The sequence below is a fragment of the Heptranchias perlo genome, chromosome 10, assembly GCF_035084215.1.
Source record: "Heptranchias perlo isolate sHepPer1 chromosome 10, sHepPer1.hap1, whole genome shotgun sequence".
Classification (NCBI taxonomy): Eukaryota; Metazoa; Chordata; class Chondrichthyes; order Hexanchiformes; family Hexanchidae; genus Heptranchias; species Heptranchias perlo.
In genome coordinates this window covers 10989140-11008332 of record NC_090334.1, presented here as the reverse complement: position 1 = coordinate 11008332, position 19193 = coordinate 10989140, and the positions used below count along the sequence as shown (strand labels likewise).

Below are 19193 nucleotides of genomic sequence, written 5' to 3'. Positions count from 1 at the left end.
TACATGCAATTAAAGAAGACAAAATCAGCCATAAGATTAGCCAAGAGATCTATGGAAAAGAAGATGGTGTATAATTGTGGCAGTAATAGCAAAAGCTTTTTTAGCCAAGTCCGTAGTCAGAAGACCATAAAGAACCGTATAGGGCCACTAAAGGGTATCGTAGGACAGATTCAAACTCATTCTCGGGCTATAGCAGAGTTGCTAAATGACTATTTTGCATCAGTGTAAACTCCTGTAGACGATGCTTATGTTCCAGATGAGGGGTACTTAGTATTGAATAGCATTATTAATATTAAAATAGATAGTAATGTCATCTTGGATAGATTGGGGAAGCTCAAAATTGATAAGGCTCCAGGTCCGGATAATATCCATCTAAAGGTGATTAAAGAGATGGGACAGGTGCTCTGTGAGCCCCTTGCCCGTATCTTCAATAGTTCAATATTCAGGGATAGGTCCCTTAGACTGGAAGCTCGCTCATGTAGTTCCTATTTTCAAAAAAGGGGACAAATCAGAGCCAGTGAAATACAGGCCTATCAGACTGACGTCAATTATTGGGACGATGTTAGAGATCGCAGGAGATTCCCTTTATGATCATTGGGAAAGGGAAAGAGCCATTAGAAATTCACAACACAGCTTCTGAAAAAATAGGTCGTGCCGTACAAATTTGATTGAGTTTTTTGAGGAAGTCACTAGGGAAATGGATGAGGGAAATCCATTAGACATTGTCTACCTGGACTTTCAGAAAGCCTTTGATAAGGTGCCTCACACTGGATTACTTCACAAGACCGAATCTTGTGGTAACAGTAGAAATTTGACAAGCTGGATTAGGAATTGGCTCCAATCCCGCAGATAAAAAGTTATGGTTAACGGATGTGGTTCAGCCTGGAGACATGTTACTAGTGTCTCCCAGGGATCGGCCCTGGGCCCGCGACTCTTCACCGTCTTTATTAATGACCTGGACAGTGATGTGGGGAGTATGGTCAGTGAGTTTGCAGATGACACCAAAATCTGTGCAGGGGTTAAGATAGTAGAGGAGTGCAATCAAATCCATAAAGATTTAGATGTGCTAGGGGAGTGGGCTACACATTGGCAAATGGCATTTAATTTAGATAAATGTAGTGTTATGCATGTTGGGAGGGCCAACACACAATACACGTATTATTTGTAGGGAACAATACTGAAAGAGGTTGAGCACAAAAATATCTTGGTGTTATTGTACACAGATCACTAAAGGTTCATGACTAATATAGAGAATGTATAGTTAAAGCTAACAAGGTATTTGGTTTTTATTAAAACACCCCTTCATTATAAATCAAAGGACACCATTTTGACACTGTACAGGTCGCTGGTCAGACCGCATCTGGAGTACTGTGCCCAGTTTTGTTCCCCTTTTCGGAAAAGCTACAAGAGGAGAGGAGAGCTACAAGAATGATTCCTAGCATAAAGAACCTCCAGCTACTCAGGCTCAAGGACCTTGGACTATTTACTTTAGAGCAGCGTAGACTTAGAGGTGACCTGATAGAGGTCTATAAAATAATTAAAGAGCTAGATAGCGTCCCTATTGATAGATTATTCCAGTTTAACAGGTTAGGGAGGACCACGGGACACGAGTTTAAACTATGGAAGAGTAGGAATAGACTGGGTGTTGGGCGGTTCTTCTTTTCCCAGAGAGTAGTGAGCCTCTGGAATACGTTGCTGGCCGGTGTGGTGGGTACTGACTCTCTGCCTGCTTTCAAGTGGGATCTAGGGCAGAGATCGCATCATGTAGAAGGTAAAGTGTCTTTATAGATAACACTCGGTCCATGTGATCCAGACTGGTTTCAATCACCCGAGGAATTTTACAGAGTATTCTTTCCCTTATTGGCCATGGTTTTTCTGTTTTTACCTTTCCCAGGAGATTACACGGCTGCAGGGGTAGGTGTGACGGTGGGGTAGGGAAGAAGTGTTTAACCCCGATGGTCTGGCCAGCATGGTGTGGGGCAGACTTGATGGACCAGCTGGCCTTTTCCTGCCTGTCAGTTTCGTTTTGTATGTTCCCTTTTCTTATCAGTTATTTTCACAAGTTGTTGGACAAGTTGCCTTGTTAGAAATTTCTGAAACCTCAGAAAGCACATTGCTGCAGTTGTTGTAAAAGCTTTTCAAATTCTGGGAGTTGCTGTGTTTGCAGTTTTCAAACGTAATGTTTTAAAAGGAGCATGGTTAAACTTTTCCTTCAAATGTAACACTTTTCAAGGGGTTTTAACCCCATAGAACTGTTGGTTTCTGCTCAGAGACCCCGTGGGACTCTACAAACATGGTTGTGGTGGGTTTTACTGTCCTTTTATATACTTTGACCCAGACTCCATGGATTAAAGGAAACTTTGACCCAGACTCCATGGATTAAAGGAAACTTTGACCCAGACTCCATGGATTAAAGGAAACTTTGACCCAGACTCCATGGATTAAAGGAAACTTTGACCCAGACTCCACTGATTATAGGAAACACTGACCCAGACTCCACTGATTACATAGAATTACATAGATTGTACAGCCAAGAAATTGGCCATTCAGCCCAACAGCTCCATGCCGGTGTTTTATGCTCCACATGAGCCTCCTCCCACTTGTCTTCATTTAACACCATCAACATAGCCTTCTATTCCTTCCTCCCTCATCTGTTTATCTAGCTTCCCCTTAAATGTATCTATGCTATTCGCCTCAACTACTCCTTGTGGTAACAATTTCCACATTCCAACCACTCTCTGGGTAAAGAACTTTCTCCTGAATTCCCTACTGGATTTATTAGTGACTATCTTATATTTATGGCCCCTAGGTCTGGTCTCCCCCACGAGTTGAAACATTTTCTCTACGTCTACCCTATCAAACCATTTCATAATCTTAAAGACCTCTATCAGGTCCTCCCTCAGTCTTCACTCTTCTAGAAAAAAGAGTCTCATCCTAAATCTTTTCTAAAAAAAGGGGGAAAAAAATTATGTTTTTTAATATTCTCTCTCTCTCTCTCTCTCTCTGCCATTTTGGGTTTCTTTCTGCCTGTCTGTGTAATTGACACAATGTATATCCAGTGTACTGGGACGTGCTGTTCTCCGTGACTGGCCTGTTTGAATAACAACGACACCTTTTGATTGGTGTGATGCTGTCCCAGCATAGTATAAGATTTGAGAACCTTTTCACTCATTCATCTGACGAAGGGGATAATCTCCGAAAGCTTGTGATTTTAAAATAAATTTGTTGGACTATAACCTGGTGTTGTAAGATTCCTTACATAAATCTTTCCTGATACAGATATAGGTATAACCTCTCAGTTCTGGTATCATAAATCTTTTTTGCATCTTCTCCAATGCCTCTATATCCTTTTTGTAATATGGAGACCATAAACTGTTCACAGTACTCAGAGTGTGGTGTAACCACGGTTCTATACAAGTTTAACTTTGACCCAGACTCTCTTGATTGTAGGAAACTTTGACCCCTGCAGGGTGAAAAACAAGCAGCCGAATAGCCTGCGTTTCCCACGGCAGCTGGCTGGAATCTCCTTTGCTTTTCTGCCCCTGTCTCCCCTGCTCATCTCCTTGAAGTTGCTGATTCTAGCTGCAATAAAGATCCATTGCTGCCAGCAGCCCTCTGGTCCTTGACTCAACTAGCCATTCTTCGCGTGTGTAACGAAGAAATGCAAGCCTAGCAGCGAGTGCCACCAGGCCATTCGACGATAGAAGGCATGTCAGCTGAACCTATTCCTGTATATGCATGCAGTGTCAGCTGTGGCTCAGTGGTTGCACTCCTGCCTCTGAGTCAGAAGGTTGTGGACATCATAGGTGAAATTACTGAAATAGGTGCTGCACCATCAGATGGTAGAATGGATGGCCGGGCCTTTGACTGCTAATCCAGAGCGAGTTCCCAATCTCAGTCAGGCTGTTGGGGAAATGTGCGATGTGCTGATCCCACAGGACGTAGTGCCTCTTTCTGAGCTTTCTCCAGCAGGTGATTGAGGAGGGGAGGAGAATTTGCTTTTATTTGTCTTTCTTCCTCTGCCAAAAGGCAGTGAGTCATGCTGGTGTTCAGTACCAGCAGTTTGCCACTATCCTATCGTGGTGTTAGCTGTGGCTCAGTGGGTAGCACTCTTGCCTCTGAGTCAGAAGGTTGAGGGTTCAAGTCCCACTCCAGGGATTTGAGCACACAATCTAAGATGACACTCCAGTGCAGAACTGAGGGAGTGCTGTACTGTTGGAGGTGCTGTCTATCGGATGAGTCGTTAAACCGAGGCTACTCTGCCCTCTTGGGTGGATGTAAAAGATCCCATGGCACTATTTCGAAGGGCAGGAGAGTTCTCCCCGGTCGGTACCCTGGCCATTATTTATTCCTCAACCAACATCACTTTTTTAAAAAAAAACAACAGATTATCTGGTCATTATCTCATTTCTGGAATCTTGCTGTGCAGACATTGGCTGCCACATTTCCTACATTACAACAGTGACAACACTTCAAAGTACTTCATTGGCTGTAAAGGGCTTTGGGACATCCTGAGGTCATGAAAAGCTCTATATAAAGGCAAATCTTTTTTCTTTTACTAATCAGGAATTTCCACCCCCCAACTCTCAGGCGCTGAGGCCCCTTAAAGCATTCCAATTGCTGCGACAGCTGAGACCAACTGGCTCAGCACAGACCGGGATCAAACCCGGGCCCTTCAGGTCTTTATGACTGAGTGGTATATTTCACCCTCTTCAGAGCCATTGGGGAATCTATTCTCTTGTTTCTGATCAACGCTACAGTGCACTGAACGAGCAGTACATGGAACCTGGGCTTGCACCTGAAATTGTCCACTCTCTTGAGTTATTGACGGTTATTAGTTTACTGTTGCAGAGCACTGGAAAGAAGGGGAATGTCGAGAGAGCACTGTAGCCCTCCTCCCCTGAGGCCACAGTCCTTGAGCCTATTTCTGAGCAGTAAAAAGAAAGATGCATTTATATTTGGAACGCCCATGAAGTTCTTTTGAAGTGTCGTCACTGTTGTAATTGCAGCAGTCAATTTACGCACAGCATGTTCCAAAAAACAGCAATGAGTTAGTTGGTTGAGGGATAAATGTTGGCCAGGGGAGAACTCCCCTGCTCTTCTTTGAAATAGTGCCATGGGATCTTTTACACCCACCTGAGAGGGCAGATGGCGCCTTGTTTTCACATCTCATCCGACAGTGCAGCACTTCCTCAATACTGCACTGGGAGTCTCTGCCTAGATTTTGGGCTCAAGTCTCTGGAGTGGGACTTGAACCCATAACCTTCTGACTCAGAGGCGAGAGTGCTACTCACTGAGCCACGACTGACACTAGCTAAGTATTAGCAAAGGTCTGGGAGGTGGCTGCCTCCCCAGAAGCCAGAGACTCCTAACTGGGGATAAGCAAAGCCGTTGTTTGCTGAGTTACATGACTGTGTTAAATGACCAAAAGCCCAGGAGTCTCATTTCATCCTGTGAGGTTCGACGTGAATGCACTATGATGAAGAGTAGGACACGCAGTGCCACAAGGCAACACTTTGTCTACAATGAAGAATTTATGGGAAAACGGTTTGGAGCTCACCCAGTAGCTTTGTTTGTAAAGACAGAATGTAACTGAGCCTGTGCAGACAAGAAGGTCCCAGTTTGTGATGGATTAGCTGGTCTTAGTTGGGCAGCAGTTGGGGACACTATGGTTGGGCTTGGCACCTCTGGGCTGGAGGGGAAGGGGAACAGTCGGCCAAGATTCCCACTCCTGATCATGTCCAGTGAGGGTGAGAGAGAGCAAGAGAATGTATGACAGCCGAAGACAGGATCAAACTCTGCTATGATGCTTCCCATGGCTGAAAAGCCTGTCTACACCCACCACCTAGGCTTATAGATAAATAATGGCCAACTGAGTGTTTACGCCTTGAAACTTGTCTTCAAGGGGAAAGAAAAATTGATGGGTTGAAAGTCTCCTCCTCTGTGCTGTGTGTAGACTGGATTGATTGTAGTATTTCAAGCTTTTCCTGTGTTTTGTTTCTTTTACTCCTGAGCCCAAGTGCTATAAACTTAGTAACAGCAGGCAGTCTGAATTTTGAAACAACCAGAGATACGATTGTGTTGAAACTGGTGGGCTTGGAGATCGTGCTGAAGTACTCACCTAGCTTACTTAAACCACACTCCACACAAACTATGAACAGCAATTGCAATGAAATTGATTGTGTTTTATCACATAGCTTGATGCCATTCCCAACCTGCCAACATTGTTCCAACACATTTTCATTGCTTTGTGGTCATTGTCCCACACACTGTATATCCCTTCTTCATTGATAGCTGGAAAGAAAAGAAAGAACTTGCATTTATATAGCACATTTCACAATCTCAGGATTTACAGCCAGTTGAGTACTTTTGAAGTGCCATCGCTGTTGCAATGTAGGGAAACATGGCAGCAAGGTCCGACAAACAGATAATGGCCAGATAATCTATTTTAGTGATGTTGGTTGAGGGATAAATGTTAGCCAGGACATCAGGAGAACTCCCCTGCTCTTCTTCGAATAGTGCCATGGGATCGTTTGCATCCACCTGAGAGGGCAGACGGGGCCTCGATTTAACGTCTCATCTGAAAGACGGCACCTCCAACACTGCAGCACTCCCTCAGTACTGCACTAAAGTGTCAGTCTGGATTATGTGATTAAGTCCCTGGAGTGGGACTTGAACCCACAGCATTCTGACTCAGAAGCGAGAGCGCTACCCACTGAGCCACATAAAAGATAAGGTTCCGATACAAGATTCTTTGGCTTGAAATGCTGCACGTGAAACAGCAACTCTTGAAAAGTTAATTGTTTTGAGCATTCCTACCTCTTTTTATTGAAGAACTTAGGTGAAAGGCCCACAGTTGTAGAACACCTTGAGGTTGAGAAGAATAGTGAACAAAGTAAATCAAGAAGTAGTAGGTGATGTCAAGTTTGGATTTTAAATGGCAGTAGATTGTGGAAGCAAGGGAAGACAGAGAGGTAGGAGTTCCACGGTATTGAGGTCTGGGAAAGAATGAGGTTGTATGGAGACATCTGGGCTCAGCTCGTCAGTTTCATTCATTATCTTCATCTTATGCATTGGTTGAAGTTTCTTCTTGTTCACTCGCAGTATCATGCAGGCAGTCCTGGACAATGCTATCCCTTACTTGCATATCCGAGAGGCTTTTGGTCAGAAGATTGGAGAGTTTCAGGTAAGGTGCCACAAGGACTCTGAATATAATATGAGGTATTCATTTTTTTAAAAAAAATCCTTTTTCCTTCTCTTATTAACTCTCTTTGGGGCACACCTCATTCCTGATCAAATAGGAGGCAAGCAACATCCTTTTGGGCTTCTGTTGGTATGTGGTCAGAGCACTTTGAGCAATCAACTGCTTTTGTGAGGCCCATTAGTTCTAGTGGTGGAGTAAATAACTCCCATTCAGGGGATTTGATGTTGAAGCATTCAAATCCCATTCAGAAAGTATATACTCCAAGTGATAGAGCAATGGGCTACTATTCGAGGGGAATGATGGCCCTAGTGACAGGATTGGGTTCCCATTCAGGGAGGAGTGGTAGCCCCAGGGATGGAGGATTGTGTGCCCAATCGGAAGGGGCATGTAGCAATGGAGATTTGGGCTATCTGAACCTCTCTGCCTCGCTCCTCCTTAACACCTGCCTCTTTGATCAAGCTTTTGGTTACTACCTGTCCTAATATCTCTTTATGTGGCTTGTTGTAATATTTTGTCTGATAGTGCTCCTGTGAAGCATCTTGGGATGTGTTACTACAGTAAAGCCGCTATATAAATCCAAGTTGTTGTTGTTGTTATCACACTTGGAGCAGGGTTGATAACCCTAGAGATGGTTAAATGGGCTCCCATTTCAGAGGATATAATTATCCTAACCAGTAGAGCCTCAGGACCCATTCTAGCCACGCTAGACCTAGCAGTTGAGTGCTGCTTCCCATTTGGAGGGCCTAGGTTTGGATCTGACACTCTGATGCACATTAGCCTGTTCTTGGCTGGAGTGGAAAGCCTTTTTCCAGGTATTGCCATGGTGGTGTAGCAAAAGCCCCTCCTTTTTCTTTCTCTCTCTCTACTCTTCCCTTCTCTCCAATACGTAGTAGTTATGTGATTACAACGATGTTCATGTTTTTCCCACTTACGTCCTCATTTTACCCATTACAAATATAAGTTGTACTGAGATGGGCTAACAGGAGTTGTATTGTTAATCTGTGTCTCTCCCACTCTACTGCAGCTTTTACAAGGCAAAATGGCTGACATGTATACCCGTCTGAGTGCGTGCAGACAGTACGTATACAACGTGGCAAGAGCCTGTGACGAGGGCCACATGAGCTCAAAGGTGAGGGAAGAGGGAGCTGTGGAGCTGTGCTTATGGACTGCCCTATAAGCAGCCTCATTGTCAACAAACTCTTGGTAGATAAATCACTCTAAACGGTTTGCATAAATTCTTGAGTGCTACAGTGGGATTCGAGCTCTAATTCAACCCAGACTGATGGGTTGAAAGTCTCCTCCGTCTGCTGGTTGCAGGAGTCCTACTTGAAATGAGTTTGAGCAGTCTCAGTCCAATTCCTAGTAGTTGTGGTACAAAATCATCCTTAATTCAGCACCAATTGGCATTAAAGTGGCAATCTCACCTGCAGGATGGCTGGTGTGGGAAACAGGGAAAATATCACACTACTGCAATGGCGGTAACCTTCTGCAGTTAAAGCTGAGGTACATTGTTGGGGCAGTGTAGAGGGAGGTTTACTGCATCTAACTATGCTGTATCAGATCTGGGGGTAGTTGATGCTGATGTAGTGTCCAAAATATACTGACACCTTGCCTTAATGACACAAAATTCACACCGGCATCTTTATTTTCTCAATGTTCAGCGAGAGCCTGGCAGTTCCCTGGGTTAGAAAACTCCTTCAGTGAATGTCTCCTGTTTGCCTCTAAGGTTCTTAAGTTTGTGCAGTCACAATCTAATTCCCCATGGGGGGAGGGGAATAAATCTACAGCAAAAAAAAACCCGCTGCCCATAATTTAAACCCATCATGGCAGCCTCACTGAGGGCGAGGATGGTGTGGTAAATGGAAATATTGCACTGTTGCATTTGAGGTGCCTCTCTGTGGTTGAGGTGCCTTTTGGAGCACCCTAAGAAGAATCATAGAATCAGAAAGTTACGGCACAGAAGGAGGCCATTGGGGCCATTGTGTCTGTGCCGGCCGAAAAAGAGCTATCCAGCTTAATCCCACTTTCCAGCACTTGGTCTGTAGCCCTGTAGGTTATGGCACTTCAGTGCACATCCAGGTACTTTTTAAATGCGACGAGGGTTTCTGCCGCTATCACCCTCAGGCAGTGAGTTCCAGACCCCCACCACCCTCTGGGTGAAAAAAATTTTCCTCAGCTCCTCTCTAATCCTTCAACTAATTACTTTAAATCAATGCCCCCTGGTCCCTGACCTCTCTGCTAAGGGAAATTGGTCCTCCCTATCCACTCTATCCAGGCCCCTCATAATTTTATATACCTCTATTAAATCTCCCCTCAGCCTCCTCTGTTCCAATGAAAACAACCCCAGCCTATCCAATCTTTTCTCTTAGCTAAAACAGAAGAACAGAGACTAAAGGATTCCTCAAAGGTATGTGGAGAAACTTGGAGGAAGGCTTCCTAACAGGACACTTGCATATCATTTAAAAAGCCACACGCCATTTTGAAGCCTGTTCAAGGGCTGTTTAGACCGAACCCTGGCAGTAGGTGGCTTACTTATGCTCTGAATCAGGCAATGGTGTGTCACTTGAGAATCATATAAATTTACAGCACGGGAGGCCATTCAGCCCATCGTGTCTGTGCTGGCTGTTTGCTAGAGCAATCCAAAACCAATGCCACTGCCCTGTTCTCTCCCCATTGCCTTGTTCCTTCCTCAGCTTCAAATATTGATCCAATTTTCCCTTAAAAGATGCATTGGTCTCCATCCTATTCCATGCTCCAACAACCCTCTGAGGAGAGACAAGTTAGGAGAAATTTCTTTTAAGTACTCTTAGTAACAATTTTAAATTGATGACCGCTCATCACTGTTTCCCTAACCAGAGGAAATAGTTTTTCCCTATTCACTCCATCACAACCCTTCTTCATTTTAAAAACCTTTTATTAATTACTTAAAGGAAAGGAGAAAAATCAATAGACTGAAAGGGAGTTCATGAAGCAGCATTTCTGTCCCACATTTTCTATCTGGATTAATAGTGCCATTTCCCCCCTCATCCTTTTGTATAGATTTTTTTTTTCTGCTTCCATTGTTTCTCATTCCATATATATGGCTGTATGTCTGTCTCACTTGCTTGTGCTTTCGTTCCTTATTTTTTTATCCTTTCCAAATAAAGGCAAAAATATAATTATTTGTACACATCACTTGCAACTACCCTTTACAATCAGTTATGAATGGTGGACAAGATTATGAACTCACCTGTTTCTCCTTCCCCAATGTTTGATGGACAGTACATGGTTTTAAGCCACACCTACCCTTGTAATTATATCATGCTCATATTGTCCACCTCAATATTTATCCCTCAACCAACATCACTAAAACAGATTATCAGGTCATTATCTCATTGCTGTTTGTGGGACCTTGCTGTGTGTAAATTGGCTGCCGCGTTGCCTACATTACAACAGTTTTTACACTTCAAAAGTATTTAATTAGCTGTAAAGCGCTTTGGGGCATCCCAAGGTCGTAAAAAGGACTTTATAAATGCAAGTCTTTCTTTCTTTACATTAGGAATGCATTGGACTAGAAAGGAACATTGAGATCCATCAGGTCGGTTCCAAAATATAGGAACAGGAGTAGGCCATTCAGCCCCTCGAGCCTGTTCCGCCATTCAGTTAGATCATGGCTGATCTGTACCTTAACTCCATTTACCTGCCTTGGTTCCATATCCTTTAATACCCTTACCCAACAAAAATCTATCAATCTCATTTTTGAAATTTTCAGTTAACCTAACCTCATCAGCTTTTTGGGGGAGAGAATTCCAGATTTCCACCACCCTTCCTGACATCTGAACGGCTTAGCTCTAATTTTAAGGTTATGCCCCCTTGTTCTGGACTCACCCACCAGAGGAAGTAGTTTCTCTCTCTCTACCCTATCAAATCCTTTAATCATTTTCAATACTTCAATTAGATCACCCCTTAATCTTCGATATTCAAGCGAAATCAAGTCGATGCAACCTGTGCTCATAATTTAACCCTTTTACCCCCCAGTATCATTCTGGTGAATCTGCGCTGCATCCCCTCCAAGGCCAATATATCTTTCCTGAGGTGCAGGGCCCAGAACTGAACGCAGTACTCCAGGTGGGGTCTCACCAGAGCTCTCTGTACAGCTGTAACATAAACTTCCACCCCATTGTATTCCAGCCCTGTTGATGAGATAAAGATAACATTCCATTAGCTTTTTTAATTGATTTGACTGGCATGGGATATTGATCAAGATTGCACACTTTGAGTCCTGGTTACTTAACTACAACTGGCTGCCTGCCCAAAGCATCTCCTGGTTTAGGACCTCATTTACCACTCTTCTTTTCCAGGATTGTGCAGGTGTGATTCTTTACGCTGCAGAGACAGCTACCAAAGTCGCCCTGGATGGAATTCAGTGTCTGGGTGAGTGTTCTTTTCTGGGTAAATTTAGGCGAAAGGCCAGGACCGACCAATGAGGAAACCACCACAGTTGTGAAGGGAAGGGAAATAATAATTAGGTGACATCTTTGCTTTTAGCAACCCTGTAAATGGTAGGAGGAAGGGAAGGCTGAGGGCAGTCGGGTGCCACACGTCAGAGGGAGTTGGAGCAAAGAGACTCTACATTTTCAAGTGATGCACACAGGAGGAAGAATATGAAAGTTGGAATTTTTAAAGATATTTAGGATGATTAAAGGATACAATAGAGAGAATCTATTTCCTCTGGTGGGAGAGTCCAGAACAAGGTGGCATAACCTTAAAATTACAGCTAGGCCGTTCAGGGGTGATGTCAGAAAGCACTTCTTCACACAAAGGTGAGTGGAAATCTGGAACTTTTTCTCCCCCCCAACCCCCCCCCCCCAAAAAAAAAAGCTGTTGATGCTGGGGGTCAGTTTAAAAATTTCAAAACTGAGATTGTTACATTTTTGTTAGATAAGGGTATTAAGGGAAATGGAACCAAGGTGGGTAGATGGAGTTAAGATACACATCGGCCATGATCTAATTGAATGGCGGAACAGGATCGAGGGGCTGAACAGCCTACTCCTGTTCCTGTGAAGCTGATAAAGAATGAGAGGGCAAAAACTCGGGAACACTTGCCAGAGTAGAATTGATTCTAATAGAAAGAGCAACGTTTGCAATAGAGGAAAGTTATAGACTAAAAGGATCACCTTTCAAATGACCAGTGTTTCCTCATTTTTTTGTCCCAGACCCTGAGGGAAATGTAAAGAGAGCCCCTGAAAATTGCATGGAGTTAAGAGGGGAACAAAAGTGTTTGGCACAGCGTGTTTTTTTTTTTGCTTTTCTTTCAATCAGTAATTGGAAAGCAGGAATCAGAGTGAAACTTAATGTCAAATGCATCTGAAGAGCCTTAATTTCAGTATTGGTTATGGATCATTGAGCAAACCTACTTTGATTCCTCAGCAGCAGTGTTCTCCTGCATGGAATTCTTATCATTAATTTTATTTTGCTGCTAAACAGTGTACACTGTATACAGTCAACTCAATATAACCCGATCCCAGCATAGAATTCTCATGGGTGCAAACATCTTTCCATTCCCTCCCATTGTACAGAATTCAAATGGACAACCTCATTTAAATAGTCCAATACTTAGGACTGAATGGCGTCTAACTCTGAGGTGTTTGTACTTGTGACAATGGATTGATGAATGACAATTTAAAAATGTAATTTATATAAAATGTGAAACACACTTGATAAACTAAATGCCCAGAGTCCAAGAACAAAGATACAGAAGGCGCCTTTTTTTTTATTCGTTCATGGGATGTGGGCGTCGCTAGCGAGGCCGGCATTTATTGCCCATCCCTAATTGCCCTTGAGAAGGTGGTGGTGAGCCGCCTTCTTCGAACCGCTGCAGTCAGTGTGGTGAAGGTTCTTCCACAGTGCTGTTAGGAAGGGGGGTTCCAGGATTTTGACCCAGCGACGATGAAGGAACTGTTCACAATAGCAAGCACAGTTTTTAAAAAAAGATATGTATTCATTCTCAGGATGTGGGCATCGCTGGCAAGGCTGGCATTTATTGCCCATCCCCAACAACTAGGCTACTTCAGAGGACAATTAAGAATCAACCACATTGCTGTGGGTCTGGAGTCACATATAGGCCAGACTGGGTAAGGACGGCAGGTTTTCTTCCCTAAAGGACATTAGTGAGCCAGTTGGGTTTTTACGACAATCTGACAGCTTCATGGTCACTATTACTGATAGAAGTTTTTAATTATATTAAAATGGGGTCCTTCATCCCATCAGAGTTTAAGATCTGTTTTGTGCTTTTTAACTAGTCTAATACTTGGGAAGTGGGGACTCACCAAGAAAGTCATGGTGCTATCAGAATTTATTCATGAGAGCACGATATGATCTATGCTACTTGGATCTTGTACTGTGATGAATCAGCTCATGTTTATTCTAATGTGCTTGCGATTGCAGGCGGCAATGGCTACATCAACGACTATCCTATGGGCCGCTTTCTGCGGGATGCTAAGCTGTATGAAATAGGGGCTGGAACCAGTGAAGTCAGGAGGCTCATCATCGGCAGAGCATTTAACGCCGTTTACAAATAGCCCAGCCCCCAGAGGCGAGGCTGAGCCACGTGCCTGCTACTTCTACACGGCACTACTGCATTGTGGCATTACCTCGTATTAACTCAAGGTGTGTACTTACTGTATTTTAAAGTGCCTTGGATTCTATCAGGACATTCTTCATCCACAAAGAAATATCAGCTGCAAGGTTACGATCGTGGCAAAATCATGAATGTTGACGTTCGTTGAACATGAAATACTCAGCTAAAATATCAGGAAGGAGAGCGTGCTCGAGTTAGCAGAGCAACAGGACACTCAATGCAACACAGAAATCAGCTCTACGTCATCACTCTGGTCTGCTGGTTAATGCACATGAAATGACTGCCCTTTTAATATATTTTTTGCATTTTGAAGTGTGATATACCACTTGTGACAGCCATTCGTTTCTGAAACGTACACTTGATAAGCTTTGTCCATTTTTTATTCATTCTCGGGGTGTGGGCGTCACTGGCAAGGCCGGCATTTATTGCCCATCCCTAGTTGCTTTGAGAATGTGGTGGGCCTTCTTCCTGAACCGCTGATAGCGGTTTGATACAACTGAGTGGCTTTCTAGGCCCCTTCAGAGAGAGGAAAAGAGTCAACCACGTGGGTGTGAGACTGGAGCCCCATATAAGCCAGATCGAGTAAGGACGGCAGGTTTCCTTCCCTAAAGGACATTAGCAGCTTTTTATTTCTTGTTTTTTTTAAACTGAATTCAAATTCTGAAACTGCCCTGGTGGGATTTGAACCCGCGTTCTCTGGTTCACCAGTCCAATAACATAACCACTACAGTACAATACTCAGTGTTTGTTTTTTAAAATAAACTTTATTACAAAATGTAGATATATTGGATGTCACAAGAACCTGTTAGTGAACATTACTACCACGCTGCCAATTCGAACAGCACCACAATCAGTTTCCTGCTCGAGACGATCAGGACAGCACCCTGTGCCACTGGGCGGGCAGACTTGAGTTGTGCCTATGACTCTACACAAAGCAAGTTCTTGCTTTCGCCATTTCCAATCAGCTGGAGGACGTGCTGTGAGCAGAACACAGTCTCTTCCAGACGAGAGGGCAAGTTGTTTCTCCTCCCTCCCCCATCAGCTGTTGTGGGCCTCCCAGATGGAGCAAGGCCGACATTTATTGCTCATCCCTAATTGCCCTTGAGAAGGTGGTGGTGAGCTGCCTTCTTGAACCGCTACAGTCCGTGTGGTGAAGGTTCTCCCACAGTGCTGTTAGGAAGGGAGTTCCAGGATTTTGACCCAGTGACAATGAAGGAACGGGAATGTATTTCCAAGTCGGGATGGTGTGTGACTTGGAGGGGAACGTGCAGGTGGTGTTGTTCCTATGCATCTGCTGCCCTTGTCCTAAGTGGTGGAGGTGCTGCTGAAGAAGCCTTGGCGAGTTGCTGCAGTGTGCTTTCTGGGTTGACTGTGCGGTAATTGAACAGGATAACAAAAGTCTAGTTTTGATTGTTGCATTTTTAAAAAAAAATGCTACATTCATGAGTAGCTCCATCTTGCACGTGTGCAGGGTTTTAAATGTCTGGTATTGAACTAGGAAATGGTAACAGTCCTATTTACAGCAGCAAGTGTTCAGCCCATTCTCTGGGCTGTGTAATGTTAGCGTCCGAGTGGGGGAGGGGAAGACGCCACAATCACAACAACAAACACCCCCTGCCCTAGTGAAGGGTCTTTATCCAATATGTTTGCCTAGTTTTTTTGACTGACCTGCCCTATATTTCCAGCATCTTGGGTTTTATTTCAGATCTCCAGCATTTTCTGTGTGTTTTTAATTTGATCCAGGTTGTGAACCGAGGGAAGAATTGCTAACTCTAGTTCCGGTCCTGATGTAATAGGATGCAAGCTGCTGTATGTGTTTCAAGCACACAGGCCAGTACCCCACACACCCCACAGTGGCTTATGTCACTTTTCCCCACTGAGTGGCAACCTAGCAACCAGACCCCTAACCTTAGGAATATTAAAAGATGCTGAGGACCAGGCCCTTGACGGGTTTTTTTTGGTTATTATCAAAGTGAATTCACTGCTGTTAAAACTCAATGCGCTTCACAGCCAGCCAGTGAGATAGTAGGACCTACAGGCAGGAGTGACTGATTGTCGGCCAGTGAGATAGTAGGACCTACAGGCAGGAGTGACCGATTGTCGGCCAGTGAGATAGTAGGACCTACAGGCAGGAGTGACCGATTGTCGGCCAGTGAGATAGTAGGACCTACAGGCAGGAGTGACCGATTGTCGGCCAGTGAGATAGTAGGACCTACAGGCAGGAGTGACCGATTGTCGGCCAGTGAGATAGTAGGACCTACAGGCAGGAGTGACCGATTGTCGGCCAGTGAGATAGTAGGACCTACAGGCAGGAGTGACCGATTGTCGGCCAGTGAGATAGTAGGACCTACAGGCAGGAGTGACCGATTGTCGGCCAGTGAGATAGTAGGACCTACAGGCAGGAGTGACCGATTGTCGGCCAGTGAGATAGTAGGACCTACAGGCAGGAGTGACCGATTGTCGGCCAGTGAGATAGTAGGACCTACAGGCAGGAGTGACCGATTGTCAACCAGTACCTCCAGCTGTTGTTATTATACAGTTATTGGGACTGCAGGTGCACTATATGGTAACAGTAAAGTAGGGTCTGTTTTTCTTTTTGTTTCTGCAAGGTGAACAATAACTTGCATTTATATAGCATCTTTAACATAGTAAAACGTCCCAAGGTGTTTCACAGGAGCGTAATCAGACACAAATTTGACACCGAGCCAAAGGAGGAGATATTAGGACTGGTAACCAAACACTTGATCAAAGAGGTTAGTTTTAAGCAGCATCTTAAAAGAGAGAGAGAGAGAGAGAGGTTTGGGGAGGGAATTCCAGAGCTTGGGGCCTAGACATCTGAAGGCCTGGCCGCCAATGGTGGGACGGAAGTAACGGGGGAAGCACAAGATAATTTTAGATAACACTAAAATACAGTTTACATAATGTTCCAGGATTCATTGTTCCCAAACGAACCTGCCTATTCCCAAGAAAAAGCAGGTCAAATCTGGACAAAGTCTGGAAGGGAAAAAAAATAACAGTGATGCACTCGAGTCTCCAAATCCAGTAGAGATCTTTACAGCTCCATCCTCTTCTTGCGTTTATTGATATTAGTTGCATCTGGCATTCGAGTGGTAATGATATTGAATTCCCATTGAGTGCCTGGCAGCCTTCCCGTTGTCATTCAGCAGTTAGAGCCCACTCAAAGCAAACTCCCCATCACCCCAGTTTTATACTGGCTGAGGTTTCCAATGGGACGTGGGTATAACCTGCCAAAAAGCACGTACGTGCACGGGGTGAGGGCGCAGAGCAAGACGACAGGAATGTAAAGGGGGTGAGCTGGGAGGAAAGAATAGAGAAGCTCAAATTCTACAATCTGGAGAAGGGGTGGGGGGGGGGGGGGAGGACTTCACTAAGGTATGTAAAGTATTAAATGGTATGGATAAGGTGAACTAAGAATATTACTTCAAGGTAAGTCAGCAAGTAAAACAAGAGACCGGTGTACCAATGAGTCCATTTACTGGAAGGATGAGCTAAAAGGTCTTCTGGTGTGCTGGGTAACAGTTGGTTGAAATCGAGTTACAACTGCAGAAAATCCTCCTCGATTGTCAAACACTGTTGAATCTGCAAGAACACACTGACCCACTTGTACTAGGGAATCCAATCCTTGTGATGCACGTGCTTGTGTACACACAAAGGGTCTGGTGTAGGGTTGCCAACTCTGGACGTATTCCTGGAGGTTTCATCACATGACCTCCTACAGCCCCGCCCCCACACTCCTACCATTGGTCGCTCCACACATCCATCTTCTTGGCGCCCCGCCTTCCCACACCAATTGGAAAGTGAAAAAACTCTTCATTGCCTAATTGGATGATTCTTGACTGTCAGGCAACAGCTTTTTTTCCCATCTCCAATATCTTTATAACTAATAAACAGAAGTGTTCAAAGAAAATGAAGAAAACACTTTTTAATACCCCAGTGATTTTTCTCAATGATTGCTTGCATCAGAGACCTGGAGATTAATCTTCAATTTCTAGAGACTCCAGGATAATCCTGGAGGGTTAGCAACCCTAGTCTGCTGTGAATGGTCAAACTTCATGTCATAAATTTGATCAGATTATAAAGATCAAATATTCTAGAGGATGGACCGCAAAATATCTCTGGTAGTTAACTCTTTGTCTAATGTTCATTTACACTCTGGATTCTCAGTTTGACAATGCTACATTTACCATTATGAATCATAGCTGCTATGGGGTTACAGAACCGTCTTGCAGACATTAGCTGTATGCTGTTCCAGCCCACTGATGGAATTATATCAGAAGACAGATGAATGCTAAAAGGGCGATGTCTTCACATGGAGACGGTGTCTGGCAAGCCGTATTTTTGCAAAAGTACCACACTATGCTGTAAAATGCACAACAAAACTTAGTTCTTCTGCCTTTCTCCATCAATAAATACAAAAATCTCCTTTTACTCATCAACAAGTTAAAATATAAATGTACATTAATCATTTAAATTACTGCTGAATAACTATTTAGAGTTAATGGACCTGTGTTAGTGCAATTGAGGTAGTTGGTGATTTGGATACAGCATTGTTACCTGCAGCTGCATTAGCTCCTGATGATCTCCTCTAAGGAAGCCATAATCAATCAGCACTCTGTTGAATATGTGTGATTAGGCTTTAAACGTGATTGTACAGCAGGTTCAGTGCTTTTTAATACAATCTGTATGTGGAATACACTTTGGTGTCCTGTGGTTGATGAACTATGTGTGAGAGGAGCAGCTAACAGTGGTATTTGGTCGTCGGCTGCATCTGTAAAGGGGGTGTTCATGCAAATGGCCAAGGAAGGACACTGGACTCATTTAACAGTTGTCCTGCGAAGCAGGTAGGGTTGGTGTACTGGATGGAAGGGATCAAATGGGCTCAGAGCCCTTCTTCATCCATGTATGCTTGATGCTGCCATTGTGATACAGGCCTGTGCGCCTACATTCTCTGAGCTATTTGGGCTAGGTGGTGGTTGGTTGCACCAGTTAATAGAATGGTTGACGAGCATTGCCCAGAGGCAAATCGGATTGAAACAAGGCATTCCACAAACATAAGGAATTTATCGCACGGGAGAACAGGAACAAGTAGTGCATGCAATTGAGGGAGACAAAAACAGCCATAAGAGTAGCCAAATGATCTCTGGAAAAGAAGATGGTGTGCAGTTGTGGCAGTAATAGCAAAAGGTTTTTCAGCTACGTCAGAAGACCATTAAGGACTATCGGGCCACTAAAGGATACTGTAGGGCAGATTCAAACTGATTCTCAGGTCATGGCAGAGTTGCTAAATGATTATTTTGTATCAGTCTAAACTCCTGATTTTGGGGGGGTTCTGTATTGAATAGCTTTATT

General features: G+C 44.0%; 1 protein-coding gene across 1 annotated transcript in view; it reads left to right on the top strand.

Annotated features, from left to right (window-relative positions):
• ivd (isovaleryl-CoA dehydrogenase) overlaps positions 1–18539 on the top strand; it is a 50177-nt gene extending 31638 nt beyond the window's left edge. The window contains exons 9-12 of the mRNA XM_067991214.1: positions 7105–7186; positions 8229–8333; positions 11545–11617; positions 13631–18539. Of these exons, the coding sequence (XP_067847315.1) occupies positions 7105–7186; positions 8229–8333; positions 11545–11617; positions 13631–13764 (394 nt within the window). The 3' untranslated portion in view covers positions 13765–18539. The remainder of the gene's footprint in view (positions 1–7104; positions 7187–8228; positions 8334–11544; positions 11618–13630) is intronic.
• The last annotated feature ends 654 nt before the right edge of the window (positions 18540–19193 follow it).